The sequence below is a fragment of the Balaenoptera musculus genome, chromosome 1 (assembly GCF_009873245.2).
Source record: "Balaenoptera musculus isolate JJ_BM4_2016_0621 chromosome 1, mBalMus1.pri.v3, whole genome shotgun sequence".
NCBI classification, from domain to species: Eukaryota; Metazoa; Chordata; class Mammalia; order Artiodactyla; family Balaenopteridae; genus Balaenoptera; species Balaenoptera musculus.
Window position 1 is genome coordinate 108,139,934 of NC_045785.1, and position 22,374 is coordinate 108,162,307.

At 40.1% G+C, this 22,374-nt stretch overlaps 3 protein-coding genes across 4 annotated transcripts in view; 1 reads left to right on the plus strand and 2 right to left on the minus strand.

Moving 5' to 3' along the window:
• The window catches only part of FCGR1A (Fc fragment of IgG receptor Ia), a 49,561-nt gene extending 45,214 nt beyond the window's left edge, over nucleotides 1-4,347 (plus strand). The window contains 2 exon segments of the mRNA XM_036863606.1: nucleotides 3,657-3,707; nucleotides 4,286-4,347. Of these exon segments, the coding sequence (XP_036719501.1) occupies nucleotides 3,657-3,707; nucleotides 4,286-4,347 (113 nt within the window).
• Nucleotides 1-8,131, minus strand: part of LOC118901745 (myomegalin) — a 73,773-nt gene extending 65,642 nt beyond the window's left edge. The window contains exon 1 of one of the 2 annotated variants that reach the window (XM_036865277.1): nucleotides 7,589-8,131. In XM_036865277.1, the coding sequence (XP_036721172.1) occupies nucleotides 7,589-7,622 (34 nt within the window). In that variant the 5' untranslated portion in view covers nucleotides 7,623-8,131. Of the gene's footprint in view, nucleotides 1-7,550 lie in introns of both variants that reach the window. The other variant, XM_036865286.1, reaches the window with a different exon arrangement.
• A 13,317-nt stretch (nucleotides 8,132-21,448) lies between these two features.
• Nucleotides 21,449-22,363, minus strand: LOC118886895 (histone H2B type 2-F). Its single transcript, XM_036837247.1, has one exon. It carries the CDS (start codon nucleotides 21,886-21,888, stop codon nucleotides 21,508-21,510), a length of 381 nt encoding a protein of 126 aa, XP_036693142.1. The 5' UTR covers nucleotides 21,889-22,363; the 3' UTR covers nucleotides 21,449-21,507.
• Nucleotides 22,364-22,374: the final 11 nt, after the last annotated feature.

Sequence of the window (22,374 nt, forward strand, 5' to 3'; positions counted from 1 at the left end):
TAGATAGCTGGTGGGAAGCAGCTGCATGGCACAGAGAGGTCAGCTCGGCACTTTGTGACCACCTGGAGGGGTGGGATGGGGAGGGTGGGAGGGAGGGAGATGCAAGAGGGAAGAGATATGGGAACATATGTATATGTATAACTGATTACTCTGTTATAAAGCAGAAACTAACACACCATTGTAAAGCAATTATACTCCAATAAAGATGTTAAAAAAAAAATCTTCCAACAGGACCAGATGGCTTCACAGGCGAATTCTATCAAACATTTAGAGAAGAGCTAACACCTATCCTTCTCAAACTCTTCAACAATATAGCAGAGGGAGGAACACTCCCAAACTCATTCTACGAAGCTACCATCACCCTGATACCAAAACCAGACAAAGATGTCACAAAAAAAGAAAACTACAGGCCAGTATCACTGATGAACATAGATGCAAAAATCCTCAACAAAATACTAGCCAGCAGAATCCAACAGCTCATGAAAAGGATCATACATCATGATCAAGTGGGGTTTATCCCAGAAATGCAAGGATTCTTCCATATACGCACATCAGTCAATGTGATACACCATATTAACAAATCGAAGGATTAAAAACCATATGATCATCTCAGTAGATGCAAAAAAAGCTTTCGACAAAATTCAACACCCATTTATGATAAAAACTCTCCAGAAAGTAGGCATAGAGGGAACCTACCTCAACATAATAAAGGCCATATATGACAAATGCACAGCCAACATCGTTCTCAATGGTGAAAAACTGAAACCATTTCCTCTAAGATCAGGAACAGGACAAGGTTGCCTACTCTCACTGCTATTATTCAACATAGTTTTGGAAGTTTTAGCCACAGCAATCAGAGAAGAAAAAGAAATAAAAGGAATCCAAATCAGAAAAGAAGTAAAACTGTCACTGTTTGCAGATGACATGATACTATACATAGAGAATCCTAAAGATGCTACCAGAAAACTACTAGAGCTAATCAATGAATTTGGTAAAGTAACAGAATACAAAATTAATGCACAGAAATCTCTTTCATTCCTATACACTAATGATGAAAAATCTGAAAGAGAAATTAAGGAAACACTCCCATTTACCACTGTAACAAAAATAATAAAATACCTAGGAGTAAACCCACCTAAGGAGACAAAAGACCTGTATGCAGAAAACTATAAGACACTGATGAAAGAAATTAAAGACGATACAAACAGATGGAGAGGTATACTATGTTCTTGGATTGGAAGAATCAACATTGTGAAAATGACTCTACTACCCAAAGCAATCTACAGATTCAATGTAATCCCTATCAAACTACCAATGGCATTTTTCACAGAACTAGAACAAAAAAACTTCACAATTTGTATGGAAACACAAAAGACCCCGTATAGCCAAAGCAATCTTGAGAAAGAAAAACGGAGCTGGAGGAATCAAGCTCCCGGACTTCAGACTATACTACAAAGCTACAGTAATCAAGACAGTATGGTACTGGCACAAAAACAGAAATATAGATCAATGGAACAGGATAGAAAGCCCAGAGATAAACCCATACACATATGGTCACCTTTTCTTTGATAAAGGAGGCAAGAATATACAGTGCAGAAAAGACAGCCTCTTCAATAAGTGGTGCTGGGAAAACTGGACAGCTACATGTAAAAGAATGAAATTAGAACACTCCCTCACACCATACACGAAAATAAACTCAAAATGTATTAAAGACCTAAATGTAGGCCAGACACTATAAAACTCTTAGAGGAAAACATAGGCAGAACACTCTGTGACATAAATCACAGCAAGATCCTTTTTGACCCACCTCCTAGAGAAATGGAAATAAAAACAAAAATAAACAAATGGGACCTAATGAAACTTAAAAGCTTTTGCACAGCAAAGGAAACCATAAATAAGACGAAAAGACAACCCTCAGCATGGGAGAAAATATTTGCAAACGAAGCAACTGACAAAGGATTAATCTCCAAAATACACAAGTAGCTCATGCAGCTCAATATCAAAAAAAAAAAAAACAACCCAATCCAAAAATGGGCAGAAGACCTAAATAGACATTTCTCCAAAGAAGATATATAGATTGCCAACAAACACATGAAAGGATGCTCAACATCACTAACCATTAGAGAAATGCAAATCAAAACTACAATGAGATATCACCTCACACCAGTCAGAATGGACATCATCAAAAAACCTACAAACAATAAATGCTGGAGAGGGTGTGGAGAAAAGCAAACCCTCTTGCACTGTTGTGGGAATGTAAATTGATATAGCCACTATGGAGAACAGTATGGAGGTTCCTTAAAAAACTAAAAATAGAACTACGATATGACCCAGCAATCCCACTACTGGGCATATATCCTGAGACAACTGTAATTCAGAAAGAGAGAAGTACCACAGTGTTCTTTGCAGCATTATTTACAATAGCCAGGACATGGAAGCAACGTAAGTGTCCATCGACAGATGAATGGATAAAGAAGATGTGGCACATATATACAATGGAATATTACTCAGCCATAAAAAGAAATGAAATTGAGTTATTTGTAGTGAGGTGGATGGACCTTGAGTCCGTCATACAGAGTGAAGTAAGTCAGAAAGAGAAAAACAAATACTGTATTCTAACACATATATATGGAATCTAAAAAAAAAAAAAAATGGTTCTAACGAACCTAAGGGCAGGACAGGAATAAAGAGACAGACGTAGAGAATGGACTTGAGGACACAGGGAGTGGTAAGGGTAAGCTGGGACGAAGTGAGAGAGTAGCATTGACATATATACACTACCAAATGTGAAACAGATGGCTAGTGGGAAGCAGCTGCATTGCACAGGGAGATCAGCTCAGTGCTTTGTGACCACCTAGCAGCATGGGATAGGGAAGGTGGGAGGGAGACACAAGAGGGAGGAGATATGGGGATATATGTATACATATAGCTGATTCACTTTGTTATACAGCAGAAACTAACACAACATTGTAAAGCAATTATACTTCAATAAAGATGTTCAAAAAAAAAAGAAAAGAAAAAGTACAATAATCATCATCTCAATAGAAATACAACAACTCCAACATTTGTATTAAAAGAAATGGTCATATATTATAGTAGGAGCTTTATTGATTGCCCATGTTTGATCTTATAGACTGCGGAAACAGAAATGAGGAGAATTGCAGATAATTAGTTCCATAGGAAAGAGGCCCAAAGACCCTCTATAGAGGTACTGTTTGTAGAAGACTCCAGCCTAAGGAATTGGGAATTGAAGCAGGAGTGACAGTCACACTCAGAGGAGACAGTTATATTCTACCCACACTGGGTGGATAGAATTTCAGGAAAAGGGCTCCCTGGGGACAGAAGGCTTGGGGCAGACATGGATATAGACCTGGGGTAAACTGTAATGGAGCCAGTCATCTCTAACGCATCAGGAAGTACTTCCTCTTTCCCCATGCTTTTCTTCTGTGCTTCCTCTCCAGATTTTTCTACACTTGTATCTTTGTCACAGTATTTTCTCATGTGTACTTTAATATACTTTAATAATTGATTTGATTAAGTCAGTTTCTTGATTGAACAATTTGCACCTCCATCTACCCTTACTTCTGGCATATAGCTGTGCCAGAAATAGGTTCTTGGGGTCCCCCAAATTGAGGCCTACCTTCCTGTTCCCCAAGGCTTGGTGCTGCGTCTGGTCAAGGCCTGGTACCACCTCCTCCTTTCTTCAGGTGAGTGTCCAGCCCTCCTGTTTCCCTACAGGGGTTGAGTGCCCTCTCCCTGGCACTTGCCCTATCTCTCTAAGAGCTCACTCCTCTTTATTTTTATTCCATCCAGTGCGTGGAAACACACAGAAATCACAGGATCCTGTTGAGGAGAGAGGCCCAAAGGATCCCTGATCCCTTCTTTGCTCACCATACTCCATCTTTGGGGAAAGCCTGTGTATGTGGGCTGGGGTGGGGGTGGTAGACTCCATGGTGGGACCAGGAAACCATGGGAAGGAAAGTGAAAGGTTCTCTAGGTCTGCTCTAGAGACAAATTAACAGGTACCCACAGGGAAACTTTACCTCATGGTCTCATTTTTTGAATCACTAAATCCAATTTGTTTCTGGCACAAAGACAATGCACTGATTAACCTGAATCTTCACACCAGTTTTTCAGTTTGCAGACAGGGGCACAGCTGAAAAAAGTCAGAGATGGCTGCTCCCCCCAGCCTTCGGAGCAGGCATGATCACTGGAAGAGAGCCATTCTGTTTCTTGTGCTTTGTGTGCCACCATGTCAGCCCTGTGCCCCCTCTGCGTACTCCAGATGCCACCTGCAGGCAGTTCTCCAAAATGCCTCTGATTCTTGAAGGCTCCTCTGCTGTGTGAACTAGCATCCAGGGAAAGCCAGAAGTGCTTTTGTAAAAGCTGGTATCAGCTTTTACTTACTGGAGGCTATGAGAAGTATGTTTTACGAATCCCCTTTGGGAAATGCATTGAAAACCAAGTTTAGGCTCCAGATTATGTGCAACAAATTCATCTGGCCACCATCTTGGCCACTAATAATAACTTAATGCATGGTTATATGTTTTAGATTTATAATCAGATGTATCTTGTTAAACAAGCTTAATTGGTCTTTTACCATCGTAAGAACAAAAATTCTAATAATATTACTTAAATCTTTTAAAACGTAATATTTAAACAAAAATATCCATCATCTTAATATCATCAGGACAAATCAAGCTCTTACATGTTTTTAACACAATGCTCTTTTCAGAATAGCTGAGCACATTTATTGAACATTTAACATCACATTATGTATTTTTAAGAATGTTTTTGTTTTTGAATATACGGTCAAATCCAAAATGTACAAAAAACATATACAGTTAAAAATTTCCTTCCATCTTGGACTCCTAGCCCTCTGTCTTAGTCTGTTTGGGCTGCTATAAAAGAATACCATAGGCTGGGTCACTTGTACACAACAGAAATTTATTTCTCACAGATCTGGAGGCTGGGAAGTCCAAGATCAAGGTGCCTACAGATTTGGTGTCTGGTAAAAGCCCAATTCCTGATCTATAGATGACTATCTTCTTTTTGTGTCCTCACATGCAGAGGGTGAGGGTGCTATCTGGGGTCTCTTCTATAAGGGCACTAATACCACTCATGAGCGCTCCACCTTCATGACTCAATCAACACTCACCAACGACCCCACTTCCCAATACCATCACTTTGGGAACTAGATTTCAACATATGAATTTGGGAGGAAACACAAATAATCACTCTATAGCACCTTCTAATGTCCCTTCCAAAAGATAATTACTATTGGTTGTTTTCTGTCATCTCAGAGATTTTTATGCTTTTATAGGCAAATAAAGGGAGACATCCTTCCCTCTCTCTCCCTTTGTACACAAATGTTAGCATAATATACACACCATTGCACCTTGCCTTTTTCAAATAACTTATCAGGAGCAGTATTTGCTCCAGAGCTCCTCAGCAGGTCGATCAAGGCTGTCAGGCCTTCACTGCAGTCTGATTTCTTCCTCTGCCCAATCCTATGTCTTCATTCTTCCTTTCACAAGGGTTCATCCCTAATAATCATCTTGTACCCTAAACTCTATCTCAGCCTCTGCTTCCAGAAAGTCCAACCTGAGCATTTTGTATGCCACTGCAACAATTTATAAAGTCTTTGGAGTCTTATAAGACTTTTCAAATAACACTTCTAGGGACACATTTATTTTAACAGAGAACAAAACAAGTTGTTAACATTAGAAAATATGCACCACGGCTCCACTGTGCACAGGAGAATAAGCTTGATGTTCCTGTGAATGTTCTTGGTTTAACACCTTATTAAATCAGATTTTCTTGAGCTGGTTTATGATGCAAAATGTTCTCTCTCCCTCTGTCTGTAAGGGAGAGGGAACATCTTCATTTGTTTCTAATTGTACTTTTATGAATTATGAAGGCTTGCATTTTAAGGTCAGGGTTTGCAATTTCACTAGTTAACATTAGAAGCAAAATGCAAGCCTGCTAATTTTATTTGTAGAATCAAGAAATGGGTCAGTAAGATTTTATTCAACACTGGTGAAACAAGCACCATACAGCATTTTATTCTACAGTCACCACCACTCCCTATTGTCACACATATCAATTGCTTTACTCACCGGCATAGGTGTCCCCCAAGAGTGTATGAACCCACAGGGATATATAAAGATGTTCTAACAGGTACATTGGCAATGATAGTTTAAGGGAATCAACCCCCAAACATCAACTTCCATAAGCACTCTTTCATTACCTTGTGCAGCCTAAGAACATGCCTGTTGTAAATGCTTGAAGCTGGTTCACCTTTTCCACCTCCTCTTTCCCACTCACCCTTCTCCCAGTTTACAAAAGAAAGGCATATCTCTCACCCATCCCAAATCATGATACACTACCCTGGGGATAAAAAAAAAAATCTCTGAGTGTACCAAAGAGACAAAGGAACTATAAACCAGAGGTAAGTTTTTGTGTCTTTCTCTATTTTATACTTATGGGTGTTAGGGGAAAAGTCAGGTATTAGAAATGGATATGTTAGCCCATGTTGAGATGTTCTGAGTCCTAGTATACTGTAGAGAGGTAGGGCAAATTTCATGACAATTTTTATTTAAAGACCTTGCCTCTTTGCTCTGTTATTTAAAAAAAAAAAAAAAAAAAAAGATGCTTGGCTCTGAGGTGAAAGTCCTCTGAGAGCAAGGCAAAGAAATTGTAAGTAAGAAATATTGATAACAACCGCACCTTATCTAGGACAACAAACATGCACAGCTCTATACCTGGTCTGTTCATCTATGAATTAGGCTGTATAAGAATAGGCTAGGGTATGTTAAGGCTCAAACAACTCCAAAATCTCAGCACCTTACACCAACAAAGTTTTGTTGTTTATATTACACTGGGGTCAGCTGAGAGGGAGGAAGAAGACCAGGCGTTGTGACAGAGTGAAAAAGAGTTCTGGAGCATCTCAAACCAGAAATTAAATGCTCCAGCCAGAAGTGACATGCAACACTCCCACTTCCAACTCACCGGTCAGAACTGGTTACATAGCTCCACCCAACCACAAAGAGGATGTAAAATCCTAAAGTAAGCTAAGGCAAGAAGCTGGAAATATTGTGAGAACAGCATAAATGCCATCACAAAGAGTGATATGCAAAAAGCATGCTGGGAAATATCAACTGACTTCAAAGAGCAGTCTTCCTGCATTATCACCATCCTCAGTAAAGAGGTTGATCTCATTCATCCATGACTAAGTCTGTTTCTCAGCTGAACAGTCTGCATGATTTCAAAAAAACCTGAAAAGCCCTTTTACTTCTAACAGATCAACATTATATCTTCAAGTAAAAGGAATGTATTGAAGGTAAATTGGTGTTTTCCATTTTCTGGAACAATTTAGAAGGGATTGTCTCATTAATTTTTGCCAAAAAAAAAAAGGGGGGGTGTACTAGATAGCGTAAATCCATATTTATATTTTTACTTGGTTGCAAATCTGCTTGTTATCACTCATCAGTCATTTCTCTTCCTAACTGGGGCGTGTTAGTAGATTCTATTGTAAATCAGCTACTTACCAACGATCATTAATACACTTTTTTAGCTCCACACTTACTGGCTATAACCGGGCTCCCGGATGGACAGACCATGGCGGTAGCTCTCGGATCCGACGAGGCGGCAGCGTTGTGCGTATCCCACGGAAGGCCGCTGGCGCCACCCTGTGGTGTCCTGTGCACATTACGACCTTAGCTCTCCACAGAAGCCGCAGCTGCCAGTGAGCGTGGACTCAGCGGCGCGGAGGCTGGCCGGGTGCACGCTTTCTGTAACCTCCTCCCAAAGTCCCGTGAGAAATACTTGCTTCCCCAGAGCCGGCAGTGGCAAGAAATTAGCTCTGGTCAGGTCGGCGGCAGAGGCGGCGGGCGGGTAGAAGAGAGAAAGGGGTCGTGAGTGTCAGATTCGCCCCGGTACCCAAAAAAGCACCCAACTCGGGGCCTGCTCCTTAATATCCGACGTAATTGTTTGCTCGGGGCCGGCAGGTGTGAGAACCCGACTCCCGAATGAGCCGGGTGGGCACCTGCAGCGGAACCGCGCAGCTGAAAAACCCCTTCGTAGGTCAGGGGGGATGGAGGGAGGGCTCGATCCTGCTCGCGGACCTGGCGGCGGCGCCACCCCACGGCCGCTTGTTGCGGTTGCAGCCTCGGCTGCCGCCTAGCGCAGGTGCTGCCGGGAGGCGCGGGGGGCGCGGGAGTTTGCGGCTGGCGGTGGCCTCCGCGGGGGCCTGATTAAGGGGAGGGTCGCTGGCCGTCTGGGCGAGACCCCAAGAATAAAGGCGGCTGGAGGCGGTGGTAGCAGCAGGGAGGGAGCAGGTGGAGAGTACGAGACGGCCGTCCAGTCAAGCCCTGATGACTTCCTTGCTGGTTCCACCACCATCAAGAGCCAGGAAGGGACCCCGGGCTGGCAGAACCTGCAGACCTGTGGGCAGGGAGCCCCCAGCCTCTTCACGGGCTGCTCTGAAATGCATTTGGGAACCATGGAGCTTCTCCCTCAAGGGTCCAAGGCCTGTCCTATCCCGGAAGACAAGTTTCCAGGACTGAGAACAAGGGCCCAGAGGGGACTGATGCAGCTGGCTGGGAGAGAGGAGGAAGGTGGGGTTTTCCTTCCTTCGCTCTCAGACTCAGCAGGGACAACACCCAGGGCCTGCTGGACCTATCGAGGCTTCATCTTAGAAGTTTAGAGCTTCATCTGAGAAGCTCTTGGGCCCATCCTGTAATCCCCAGGTCTGTTCCAGACCTAAGCACAACTCTCCAGAGTAGACAGTTACGGAGCTGAACAGGCAACTGGGTGTGAGGAGAGTGGTCATTTCTCACCTTCCAGGCTCTGTAGGATGAGCCCTAAACTCATTTGGGGACCACGGGAGCTTCTACAAGAGTCCAGGCCCATTTCAGAACACTCAGAAGGTTCCTAGCCTGAGAAGGAATCCCCAAAGTGGATCGACTGGTTTTGGGTAAAACAGGAAGAGTTGGTTCCATTCTGGGTCTTTTCTGGCTCCCAGACTCAGTCGGGAGAAAAACCAGTGCCTTCTGGATTTAGAAATTTTCCGCCAAGAAGCCAAAGATAGCCAGACCTATCCTGTAATTCCAAGTCTAAGAATTAGACACTGGAGGCATAGCTGGCTGGAAAGTGTCTGGCAGTCCTCACTGCCACCAGAGTTAGTTGGAGACAGACCCTCAGGGGTAGTAAGGGGACAACAGTGGGAACAAGAAAAACAGTTAGGAATCCAGGGGAGAGAGAACTGGACTAACGTGGTAGCAGTAGAGGTGTTAAGTAGTCATATTTGGAATGTACTTTGTAGGAAGTGCAAAAAAAAAAAAAAAGCTTGCTGATTGATTACATGTAGGGAATATGGGGAAGAGAGGAATCAGATACAAATCCTAGATTTGGGGCCTGAGCAATAAACTGATTCCATAGACTGAGCTGGGAAACAGCAGGAGCAAATTGGTGGAGCAGGGGAGAGAGAAGTAGCAAGAAGCAAAACTTTTGTATTGAACATCTTAAGATTCCTGTTTGACATTTAAGTGTAACTGTTGGGAAAGCAATGGATACATGTGTGGAGCTTAAGGATCCTGAACTAGAGATAAACTTTTGAGAATCATCATATATATGTGGTATTCAGAGCCATGGGACTAGAGAGACAATCTAAGTGGAAAGTACAAATAAAAAACAGAAAAAGGTCTCATAGCAATAGTAGTATAAAAAATGAAAGACCCTACCTAAGAGAGCTGTATATTAAGGTTAGCAATGGAAAGCAGGATGTCAAAAAGAAAATGCTAGTACGTTGAAAATCTGGACCCCCATGAGGTCTTTTAGGTATAGACTTCTTTGTTAATGCACACTGGCAGTAAAATTGGAGCCAATAAAATTGTTTGCTGCCCTTTATTCCTCATATCTTTGTTTGTTTCTAAATATGGTGTCAAAACCCCAAAAGGGTAAGAAGTTCATCTTCCTGCCTTCCCCTTTCATCTTCATGTCACACTAAGCACATATTATTCCTTAACCCTTTGACTTAGGATACAAAAGAATAAATTGTGGAGAAGGAGCATGTGTAAAAGGGAAAGATGCCAAAACACGGTATGTGAGTTAATAGAGATAGAAAATCTCTAAGAAAGGCTAGAAATAATTGGTTTACACATTCTAGAGAAATAAATTCCCCAAATATGGTGTTCTCTGAAAAGATAATTTTGAGGAAGCAATGATCTCCAGTGAAACAGCAAACATCTGGAGTCTGGCTGTAACTTTGAGGACAACTTCTGCACGGGCAGGAAAAAAGCCTTGAAGAAAAAAAATAGGTATGTACAATGGGATTTTAAGTATCATATTCATTTTAGAAAATAATATTTTCTAACTTTAAAGCAATAATTTCTTGAAATTTCACAGGCTTTGGGCACAATAAACTAGAATTCAAATCTTAACCTTACACTTAATAACTCCTTGTATTGCAGTTTCTTATCCCAATTACCTCTCTTTCTACTTTGAAATCTATATTCTGGCTCATAATATCTAACTTTTATGGATTATTTTTATTTACCAAATACTCTTTCATTTGCCTTGCAGGGGTTATTTCACTTAATCTTAATAATATTTGTTGCTCTCATTGCCTCATAATATTAGTAGGTGGCTTTTAATATTTTTCCATTATCATGATCAATTTATATAATAAGTATTGTCTCTTCCCCCAGTGTCTGGTAAAACTGTCTGGGCCTGGTGCTGTTTTTTTGTTTTTTGGTTTTTTTTTTTTCTGGTGCTGTTTTTAAGGGTAGATCTTTGCCTATCTTTTCAGTTCCTCCTATAGCTAATTTTTTATTCAGGTATTCTACTCTTCTTGAGGCAACTTTGATCATTTGTACTGAAAAATGAGTTGTCTACATTTGTAAATATCTGTATCAAAATATACATACCATTTTAATACTTCAATATCTAATTTCGCTGATGTTATTTGTGTACTTTTTCTTTCAATATTAAATTTACCAAAGGATTAACTTTTAAATTTTCAAAGAACCAGATTTTGGTTTTATTGATTAATTCTGTTTTGGGGGAGTGAGTGGGGAAGTATGATCTATTCCAGTGATTTCTATCCTACTTTATTCCTTCTACTTTCCTCAGGTTTTATTGTTCCTTTATTAGCTTTTAAATATAAAGTTTAATTCATTATTTTTAATAGTTCTTATTTTCTCATAAATGCATTTAAAGCTATGAAGAGGTCCTCTGACCTCTTCATATAGGTTTTAATATATAGTGCTCGCTTTGTTTATTTCTAAAGACTCTATAATTTTTATTTCGATATCTTCTTTGACTATGTGCTTTTCCCTAACAGTATAGATCAAGGAGAGTATTTTTAGTTATTTCATTGCATTATGATTAGTGAATATATCTTGTATGGCTTCAGCTTATTCAACACTTGTTGAGTTTTCATTTGTCATCTCACACATGGTCAGTTTTGAATCAGTATTGCATGTGAATTTCAGTATAATGTACTTTTTCCATTTTGGATACAAGATGGTGTAGGTATAATCTTATACTTATGATTACTTTTGTTAACTATGTTCTTCAAATCCTCTATATCTTCAAACAAGTTTTAGTCGATTTGGTCTTTTAATTCTTGAGAAAGATGTGTCTGTGTTAACATAATCACCACTATGACTGTTGACTTATTAAAAATCTTTGTTGTATGCACATGCGTGTGAGTCTATGCATGTGTGTGTACCTGTGTTAGATGCAAACAATTTTTTTTACATTGTATAATTTTAAAGCTTTATTTCCCCTCCCACAATTAGCAAATGGGTTTCATATTAGTTCAACTGGAAGTTTTCGTCCTACAATTGCCTTTCAAGTGCAAACAATTCTTGATCACTGCTTAATGGATTTCTGCTTTTCTGAATACGAAATATCCCTCTTCTAGTGCTTTATAGTCAGCATTTATACATATACATTTTGTATATACATATATATTTAAACTTACACTTTTCTAACAACTTCTAGAATAATAATATCTATATCCTCCTAAATATAACATAAATATTAGTTAGCTTATTTTATTTCTCTTCATTCTCGCCATGTCAATATCATCTGGAATTTGAAGTCCAGATTTTCTTTTCAATTTTTTAGGATCTACACCAAAAGATGTGTATATTTGAAATCACTAACAGTTTTGAGCTCTTGTTTCTTCAAAACAGTAGACAAAATGTGGAGCAGAAACCATAGATGTAAAAAACTCTGTAATCACAGAGATACCTAAACAAAAATCTTAAAATCCAAACTTGAGTCAGTAATCAAAACAGAGGGAGATTTCAATACAGACATGATGGATAAAATAAATTAATGCTTCTTGTATGACCCAGGATATCACGAACAATGTCACCTGTATCTCTAACCTCACAGTACTTTGTATCTATCATTTATAGCACATTTCTTTTTAAATTTGTATTTCAGGTAACTTGGTATATGTATTATATTGCTTTGTTATTTGAACCTTTTCTGCTTCATTTATTTCATCTCTCTCCTATCACCTGATTTCTAATTTCTCAATAAATTTATTTAATTATGAAATTAGATAGATGAATAAATACCAAGTATTCTAAGCCTTAAAGAAATTTTTCTAGAATCTAAACTTATTTAGACTTAGCAATATATTTTACTGGGCACATGGCCCCCTTCTGGTATCGCACATCTTCCCCTTAGAATCTTTTCTGATTCTTGCAGGAATACAACTCCAGAAATTCTTTCAGGGAGGGCCTGAAAAGTCACCCACACTTAGATGATAGTTTGGCTGGATAGAGAAATTTAGTTTCAAAATTATTTTCCCTAGATTTAAAAAAATACCGATTCATTGTCTTCTTATATCCAGTGTTGTCCAAATGAAAAGTCTGACATAATTTGATTTCTGTTTCTTTGTGAGAATTTTCTCTGGGTGTTTCTAGAATCGTCTCCTTAACTCTTGTGTTTTGAAATTTTATTGCCATGTCTCTAGGTAAAGATACTTTTAATTCATATCTATATGCTCTACATTTAATGGGACCTTGCAGTCTGAAGATATATATTCTGTGAAAGTCTCCTTTTCTTTATTTCCTCAGGACCACCATGTATGACACTTGGGTTGTGCACTGCACAACTGCAGGGGATACCATTCACAAAGATTATAATTTAAATGGTGCTCCTGAAGCTGTGCAGTGTACAATCAGCAAACCTTATTTGGTAGACCTGTATTTTTTTTTTTACATTATTTCTATTCTCTCCTTCTAAACTCCTATTGGGTGAATTTTGGAACATCTGAATCTATCATCCATGTCATTTAACTTTTTTTCATATTTTCTATCTTTATATCTTTTTATATGGCATTGTGGGGGAATTTCTAGGCTTCATCTCTCAGCTCCCCTATTTTCTCCCAGCTGTATTGATTCTATTCTGGACTCAGTCCTACTGTTGAATTTTTGTGTCAATAACCAAATTTTAAATTTCCAAGATGTTTACTGTTCTTGCACTCTTCACTCTTAACCCATTTGCCGTCTTTTTTGTCAGTTTTCTATCATTTAAGGAATTTGGGGTGCAAAATGGGAAGAATGCAACATATGTTTGGAACACTATCTTGAATTAGTAGATATTTCACTGTACATTAGAGATGAAAAACTTACATAGCACTCAACAGGAGTTCCCTACTATCAACGGCAACTAACAGTTATTGAAATGTTGTGTCAAGCATCAGTCTAAGAATTTTTATATGTATTTACTCATTCACCTTTCAAAAAAACATTATAAAGTAAGCATTACTATTATTCTCAATTTAAAGATGATGAAACTAGGGAATTCCCTGGCGGTCCAGTGGTTAGGACTCAGCACTTTTACTGCCAGGGCCCAGGTTCAAACTCTGGTGGGGGAACTAAGATCCCACAAGCCATGCTGCGCGGCACCCCCCCCCCCCAAAAAAAAAAGATGAGGAAAAAGCATAGAAGGTTCAAAAACTTGGCCTAGTCACACTACTGATAAAGAGCAGGGCTGGGTTACAAACCAGGTGATCTGTTTTATGAGCCTGCGCTCTTTACTAATACAATGGCATACTCAGATTTTAAGAACACATCATCCTTCTACACTGCCAGATTATGTATTTACTTTGACACCTCTGTGCTGTTGTGGGGCCCTGCTACATGGTTATCCACCAACTCAATCTAGAAGACTCAGTCATGCTTGTAATTCATGTACGTATATATTACTGTTTTCTCCTGTCAGGAAGAATAGTCAGAGTTGTTTTGTTTTACTCTTATAGTCGCTGGGACTTTGCTATTTCCCATTATAAATGATTTGCATATACTAATCCAGAAAGATTTATCTATTATGCCCCTTCCTGCCTAAACACATCCCACAATCATAAATACAATGAAATTCCCTTAGACAAATGAAAAGATTCCTTCCTTTTTTTTCCCCTAGGCTAAGAATTGAAATTCCAATTCTACCTTGGTTAACTTTCCTGCTAATCCTAAAATTGTGTTCTCTATGCATACTTGCTGTTTCTGAAAAAAAATTAACTTAAGAATAATTTCTGGGGACTTCCCTGGTGGTCCAGTGGATAAGACTCCACGCTCCCAATGCAGGGGGCCCGGGTTCGATCCCTGGTTGGGGAACTAGATCCCGCATGCATGCCACAACTAAAAAGTCCGCATACCGCAACTAAGAAGCCTGAGTGTGGCAACTAAAAAAAAAAGATCCCCTATGCCGCAACTAAGACCTGGCACAGCCAAAATAAATAAATAAATAAAATTCAAAAATAATAATTTCTGTTGCCCAGTTCCTTGATATTAATGTGAAAAAATTGTGAAAATCAAAATTCAAATACTTAAAAAGACATCACAGGAAAAGTTCCCTACAAAGAAGCTTATATAAGCAAAATCATTTGATTTTCATATTGCAGCAGGGAGGAGAAGGAAGAAGCCTATGAAAACAAGGATATGCTCCCTCGCTGGAAGTAATCTTATGGTGGATGCATATACAAGTTAATCAGTATGCCTTTCTCCTGCTTATTCTACATGTTATAATAGGGGTCTTGAGTAAGTAGACATGCCAAACTATAGGAAATATACATCTCCAGAGAGAAATTCAAGTAATTTAAGGCCCATCCCTAGGATTGGGAATTTTATTAAGAACACTGAACAACCTTTGTCCAGGGTTATATCTGTGGTGTGTCTGAACTCTGTTTCACATTCCCTCTTGGCCTAAGGAGTTTTCCTTCAATGCATTTCAAAATGATAATCCCACTAACTGGAAACTAAGACCTACACAAAGCTCAAACATCATTGCCAACAACAAAAAATAAAGCTGATATCTTTAGGTATTTTCTGTTCCCCTGAATGTTAAAAACACTGATATCAAAAGAGTGATATGGATTTTCCCCTACCTTCTGATAATTTAAAATTATTGCCTTTGATCTTGTAAAACAACAGAGATAAATTGTTCCTTATTTCATTTCACAAATCTGCATCCTCCATTTTTTGCCACAAGAATTCCTTCTTCTGGGTGCCTTGTGCTGCCTCAGTCCCAAGATCAACTGAGATCTTGATCTGTCAATCTCTCTCTCTCTCAAAATACTCAGCCAGTCCCAAGCCATTACCTCTTTACCATCCTTGGGACAATAGATCAGCATCCAGGTTTGGATCCTTCAAGGCAAAATGCTAAAGAACTGCTCAAGCTCTATTAGTTCTCTTACTTTGCTCTGTTTCTGGTTTTGGCCATCTAAAGCAAAGTTCCTTGGATTGGTTGATAGTGATACTCTCTAGATTCTTATGCTTCTTTTTAGCAGAACCATCTGAAATATCTCATCTATTGTGTAATGAGTTCTTGGTCAAAGAAAAGAAATATTGAGGTCTTGGGACTGCCATCTTACTTGTTTACCACTCCTTGGACTGTAGTTTGAATAAGAAAGTCTTGTATTCTTGGGGAAACTTTCATTCCTGAATACTGACAGGAACAGGAGCTTCATCTTGAAAATACTGAGAGGAAAAACATGAAGTACATTAACAAGCAGAAATGAAGAACTCAGAAGTCATCAACCTGACTCCACCAAGCCCATTTTTGAATTTCTAATTAAACATTTCCCAAATATCTGCACATTCTCCTTTTGGTTATAAGGTGTGTCCTTCTCTGTGCTACCTGATAGTATGCCTTAGATCATTTCTATTCATTTGGCTTGCTCTTGTGTTAAATCCTCAAAATTCAGAGCTTTCAACTCAGAAATCAGAAAGAAGTATTGAGATGAAAGTATTTCATTTTTTTCTGAAAGCATTGATGGGAAGTATTGCAAACATCATCTGATTTTTTTTTTAAAGGTATTTGCCAAAGATTATATTGGTCTTTACAGAGCACTAGTAACAGACACTAGAAATAAGGTATTTTATTATTTAATTCTTTTTTTTCCCTTTTGGGACACATAGCTGATATTTAAAGATTCTACAGTATCAGAGGCCCAACAAGTAAATTGTGGCATTGCCTTCTTGGATGTTTTTAAGATAAAGAAGGTCTTACTGCTCTACTGCAAGATGCTTAGAGAGTTGACTCTCAAATCACTAGAAATCTCTTAAAGCACAACTTGTTGGGAAGGAAATGTGCTCTGGAGGTACAAGGGTGCTCATGCAAGGGCCTTCCCAGCCACAATAATGGGAGAAACACTGATCGAATATTTGCCATGTTCCAGCTGCTGTACTAAGTGCATTAAGTACATTGTCTCATTTAATCTTCACAAGTCTTGAGGGTAGGTTCCATTATTTTCCTCATTTTACAGATGAAGAAATTGAGGTTCAGAAGAGTAAAGAAACTTTCCCAAGGTCATATAGCTCTTAGGTGGGTTAGCTGGGACTCAAAGCTAATGCCCATCACTACTACAGTACACTGCCTTTCAGCCAGTATCTTTTGACTTTTATAATTGGTTTGCTATAAGGGGTCCATGGCCAGAGACCAGGGGGTGGCCTGTGACATAATAAATGTATGTTTGATCTCTTCCCCCAGTTTCTACCACAGAGCTCCTAAAACTCTTGTAATTCCCTGAGTGATAGGGGTGCTAAGAACATCGTTTGTTCTAATATTTGGTCTTTGACCCCAATTCCTGACATAGAGCTCCTAAATCCCTTGGAATTTCCAGGATAATAGGAGCATATTTTGTTCTAATGAGACGACTCTTGGTGGACTCCTGGGTAGCTTCAGGACAGGGGCTGGTCACCAGAAAGGCCAGGCTATGATTAGAAGATTGAAGCTGTTAACCCCACACCCCCCATCCTCCAGGGGAGAGAGAGAGACTGGAGGTTGAGTTAATAATGCATCATGCCTTCTTGATGAAGCCTCCATAAAAACCCCTAAACTATGAGATTCAGGAAGCTTCTGGGTCAGTGAACACATCCACATGCCAGGAAGCCACATGGACACCCCAATTACACGGGGAAAGAAGCTCCTGCACTCAGGACACTTGCCCTATGTACATCTTCATCTGGCTGGTCATCTGTATACTTTACTATATCCTTTATAATAGACTGGTAAACGTAAGTGTTTCCCTGAGTTCTGTAAGCTGTTATAGCAAATTATTGAATCTGAGGAGGGGGTTGTGGGAACTCCTGATTTGTAGCCAAGACTGACAGAGGTGTGTGTAACCTAGGGACCCACTACTTGTGATTGGCATCTGAAGTTGGTATAGAGGGTGGGGGGGCAATCATTTTGGACTGAGCCCTTAACCTGTGGGGTCTGTGCTAACTCCACGTAGTTAATGTCAGGATTGCTTGGTGTGGAAAACCCACATACTTGGTGGCCAGAAGTATTGAGAATAGTAGAGGAAACAAAAGTTTTCCTTTACCCTCTTACTGCTTCTGAGTTAGTGTAGGTAAGTATCCGTAAATACCCAACAACTTACACTATGAAGCTTCTAAACTGATTTGTGGACCAGGTGTCTGCAACTGCACCTAGACCTTCACTCTGTATTGTGCTGTTCCCCATTCAGAGGGCAAAAGATTTTTAAAATCATTTTTTGTTAAAGCCAACTCTTAGAGTTCTGCATCTCATAAATGCAATCCCACTGCCCTCCCTCTCCACCACTCCTTCCCTCATCAATCTATTCATCCCATCAGTATTTACTGAGTGCCCACTCTATTCCAGGTACAGCTCGAGATGATGGGCATAGAGCAGTGAACAAAACAAAGTACCTACCTTCATAGGACTTACTCTGATAAGGTAGGAGGAGAGTCAGACAATGTATTGGTCGGAGAACAGTCTAAATTATTGTGCCAAATATTAAAAAAAAAAAGTGGCTTAAACAAAATACAAGTTTATTCATCTCTCATGTCCAAGGTTAGTAGAACAGTTCTGCCATTCTCATCACATGGCTTCTGTTTCTGGGCCCAGAGTGGTTGCCATAGTTCCTGTCATTGTATCTGTAACCCAGCCAGAGGAGAGGGTAAAAAGGCAAGGGCAGCACATATCTATTCCTTTTTAGGACACAAACTAGAAATAATATGTATCACTTCCATTCATATCTCATTGGCTCAGAACTTTGTCTTATGAAGAAACCCAGATGCAAGAAAAGCTGGTAAATTAGCCTTTAATTGAGAAGCCATGCACCCATAAAGCAGGGGGTTAAAGTAAGCAGAGAAGAACAGCTTTTATGGGTAGCAGTCTCTGATTCAGTAATAAACAAATAATAAATACATTAGTATTCAGATGATACACGGAAGAAAATTTAGCAAGGTATGGGGACAAGGAGTACCAAGAAATGGGGGGAGAGAGGGAGGTGGGCTTGCTATCTCAAATAAGTTGGTCAAGGAAGGACTGAAGAGTGATGGAAGTTTTGAGCAGAAGCCTAAGAAATGAGGAAGCCAGTCATATAAATATCTGGGGGAAAAGCTTTTCCAGAAGAAGAAATGGCAAGCACAAAGACCCTGAGATAGGAGGGCCTTGGTGTATTCGAGGTAGAGCAGGGAGACAAGTGTGATGAAACAGAACAAAAGGGAGAGTGGTAAGAGAGGAGGTGGATGTGGGCCATTGTATCAGTGTGGACCTTCTCTCTGAAGCCATATGGGGATTTTCAGTTGGGCAGGATGGTGTGGGAGTGACATGATCTGACTTAGAGGTTTCAGAAAGTTTACTCTAGCTGGTTTGTGGAAAATAGAGTGAGGGTAGAGGCAGAAGCAAAGAGACCAGTCAGAAAGTCATTGCAAATACCTGGGAGGTGTGATGGTGGCTTGGAGTGGGAAGACAGCAGTGGAAGTGTCGAGTATGGTTGGATATGGGACATTTTAAGCCGACAATATTTTCTGATAAATTTTATTTGGGATGACTGAGAAAAGGCTTATTCCCATACTTTACTATAGTTATACCCTCTGCAAAAGAAAATGAATCTCACAGGGAACAAGAAGATAAAATTTCTCTCAAGCTAGGACCATGGTGAACAAAGAAAGCTTCAGCAGGTTTGAGATGCTAGGAGCCAAGTACAATGTGACTTAAATTGCTTTGTGGGCAAGAGGGTGGGACAGCCAGAGCTTTCCAATATAATGAAAAACCCTAAAAAATAGTCTATGTGAAAATTTTAAGTTTAAAGAGACATATTAAAGTGAAAAGAAAATGTTACAACCTGGATGAGGAGTACAGAAATAATGACACCTAGTCACAGATTATAAAGGGAACGATGAATTCCATCTACAAAAATCAGATGATTAAAAAGTTGAAAGATGTTACAGTGAAAATTGGGTAAAACTAAAACTTAAAAAAAAACTTCCCAGAGGACACTTGATATAATTGGTCACAAATAAAATTCCAGGTGCACTTCATGGACTTGGGAAGGAGAGCACCTGTATATCCCCATCACCTAGCACAGGGTCTGGCACATGTAAGTTCTCACTTATAGAGTGATTTTTCCTACCATAAAGTGTGTTGTATAATGATTTCTTTTCTTTCAACTAGAAATTTTAGATTCTCAGTTGAGTCATTTTTCCCTGGTCCCTTGTCTGATAGTCTCTAGGGAAAGATGACTCACTGAGAATCTTAATTTCCCAGTGAAAGAAAGAAATCACATACAGCCCACTTCATGCAACTTTTAATTAGATGTAAATTTGAACTCCTACATTATAAATGAATAAAATTCATTTTAAGCACAAAGTCATGTAAATTCCCCCAAGTTTAACCAGGAATGGCTTAATTTCAAAACTTGATTGTCAAGTGAATTGGAAGCTAAGATTTTTCCTTTTGCCTCAAGGGTATATTTTATTTGGTAAAATATCCAGCCTTTTTCGGGATTGGTCTTGAGTTATGCAAGTTTTGAACTGAGAGGGCCTTAGAAATTCATCCCACATGTTAACTGTGCCCTTTTGTACACCATGCCCCCAAAATCTATTCTAAAAAAATACACCTGAGAACACTAAAAACCACCTCCCCAGTCCCCCACCTCCAACGTGACCTTAACAGGGAACTTCAGGAGAGGCACCTGGAAGTATGTTTAGCAACCTTGGAGGTGGGTCCTATAACCAGGAAAGTTACAGAACCAAGACAAGGTCCTTGCCCTGGAGAAGATAATTTTCCAGTGGAGGAGTGTAAACAAGCACAGTAAGTTAAGTGCTGCTCAGTTTTCACCAAAAGCAGGGTAGGAGTGGGGAAGGGTTTGACCTAAATGAGGATTAAACCCAGAAGGGAAAAAATCCTGAAGGAAGGGAAGTCTTTGGGCACTGGGTCTCTCAACCTTGGCGCAGGGTCAACGTCATTCACCAAATAATTCTTGGTAGTGGGGGCTCTCCTAGGCATTATAGGATGTTTAGCAGCATCCCTGGCATCTACCCACTAGATGCCAGTAGCACCCCTCTCCCCAAGTGATGACAATCAAAGATGTCTCCAGATATTGCCAATATCCCATGGGGGGGGGGTGATGGGGGGTGGGGGGGCGGAGGGGGTGGGGTGGGAAATCTATCTGGTTGAGGGTCACTGGGCCAGGTTGGGATTTACAGGTAGGCCAACATACTAAAGCATTTGGCGATGTTGAAAGTTTGTGACAGACACCTAGAGGTATATGTTAAAAATAGATTAAAACATTAAGAAACAGCGGGAACTGGGGAAACTATAGGACTCTCTATCTGTACTCTAGAATAAAATAAAACCCAACTCGCTTACTGGTTTAATAGTAAGAGACAGCCCTTCCCCGCCCCTCTGTACCTAAGCTCCCATTGAGGACTCAGACTAGGTAGGAACCATCTTAAGGACCAATCACTTGTTACCAGCAGCAAGACACATACCACTAGCTGGCGCCACTGGACCATGGGAGGTCCTAGACTTTAACAAGGCAACCTTCAATCACTGTCCCAATCTAGCCCCAAATCCAAAAAGCACTCGTGATCACGGGCCCAACCTACCCAACCAACAACTAAACCCACCTTTTATCAAGTGTTTACAGCCACTTTCCCCGATAACTTAAGTGGCTCTGAAAAGAGCCTTTGGGGTAAAATAAGATGTTCTAGTTCGTCTCTTGCACGCTTACTTCGAACTGGTGTATTTGGTAACCGCCTTGGTACCTTCGGACACGGCATGCTTGGCTAGCTCGCCGGGCAGCAGAAGGCGCACAGCTGTCTGGATCTCCCGGGACGTGATAGTCGAGCGCTTGTTGTAATGCGCCAGGCGCGACGCTTCGCCCGCGATGCGCTCGAAGATGTCGTTCACGAAGGAGTTCATGATGCCCATGGCCTTCGACGAAATGCCGGTGTCTGGATGAACCTGCTTCAGCACCTTATATACATAAACAGAATAGCTCTCCTTCCGGCTGCGCTTGCGCTTCTTACCGTCTTTCTTCTGCACTTTCGTGACAGCCTTTTTAGAACCTTTCTTAGGAGCAGGAGCAGATTTTGCTGGATCCGGCATTTTCGCACAGAAGAATCCCCACACGCCAGTAGAAGTAATCCCGACTACACCGAAACAACCTGGTTACGCGCTACTTATAGAGCCTGTATGCAAATGAAGACTAGCACAGTATTATGTTTTTATTGGTTAATATCCAACAGTGTCGTCATAGAGGGGCGGAGTCCATGTAAATAAGGTTCTGCTCGCGCTCCCTTAGTGGCCCTTAGAACAAATGTCTTGTTAACCAATCAAAATGTTCCATTTCACACTAACCACTAAATTATGTAAAAAGTAGTTTCACCTGTTTGTGGTCTTTTGTTGTTAATTGGTTTTCACTTTTACTTGGAGATCTGAAGCGCCAGCTAAAGACAAGTTAACTTTCTCTTATTTTTGCATCATTTTACTCCTCTGTACTACTTTGTGGAAGTTTGTTTCGTTCTGGTTTTTGCAACAATACCTCAGCCCACATTTTCTTTTTTTTTTTTTTTCGCGGTTTGCGCCTCCTGT

What these genes read in the sequence shown, in the direction of transcription:
- LOC118886895 (XM_036837247.1), bottom strand. Translation starts at nt 21,888, where the DNA reads ATGCCGGATCCAGCAAAATCTGCTCCTGCTCCTAAGAAAGGTTCTAAA.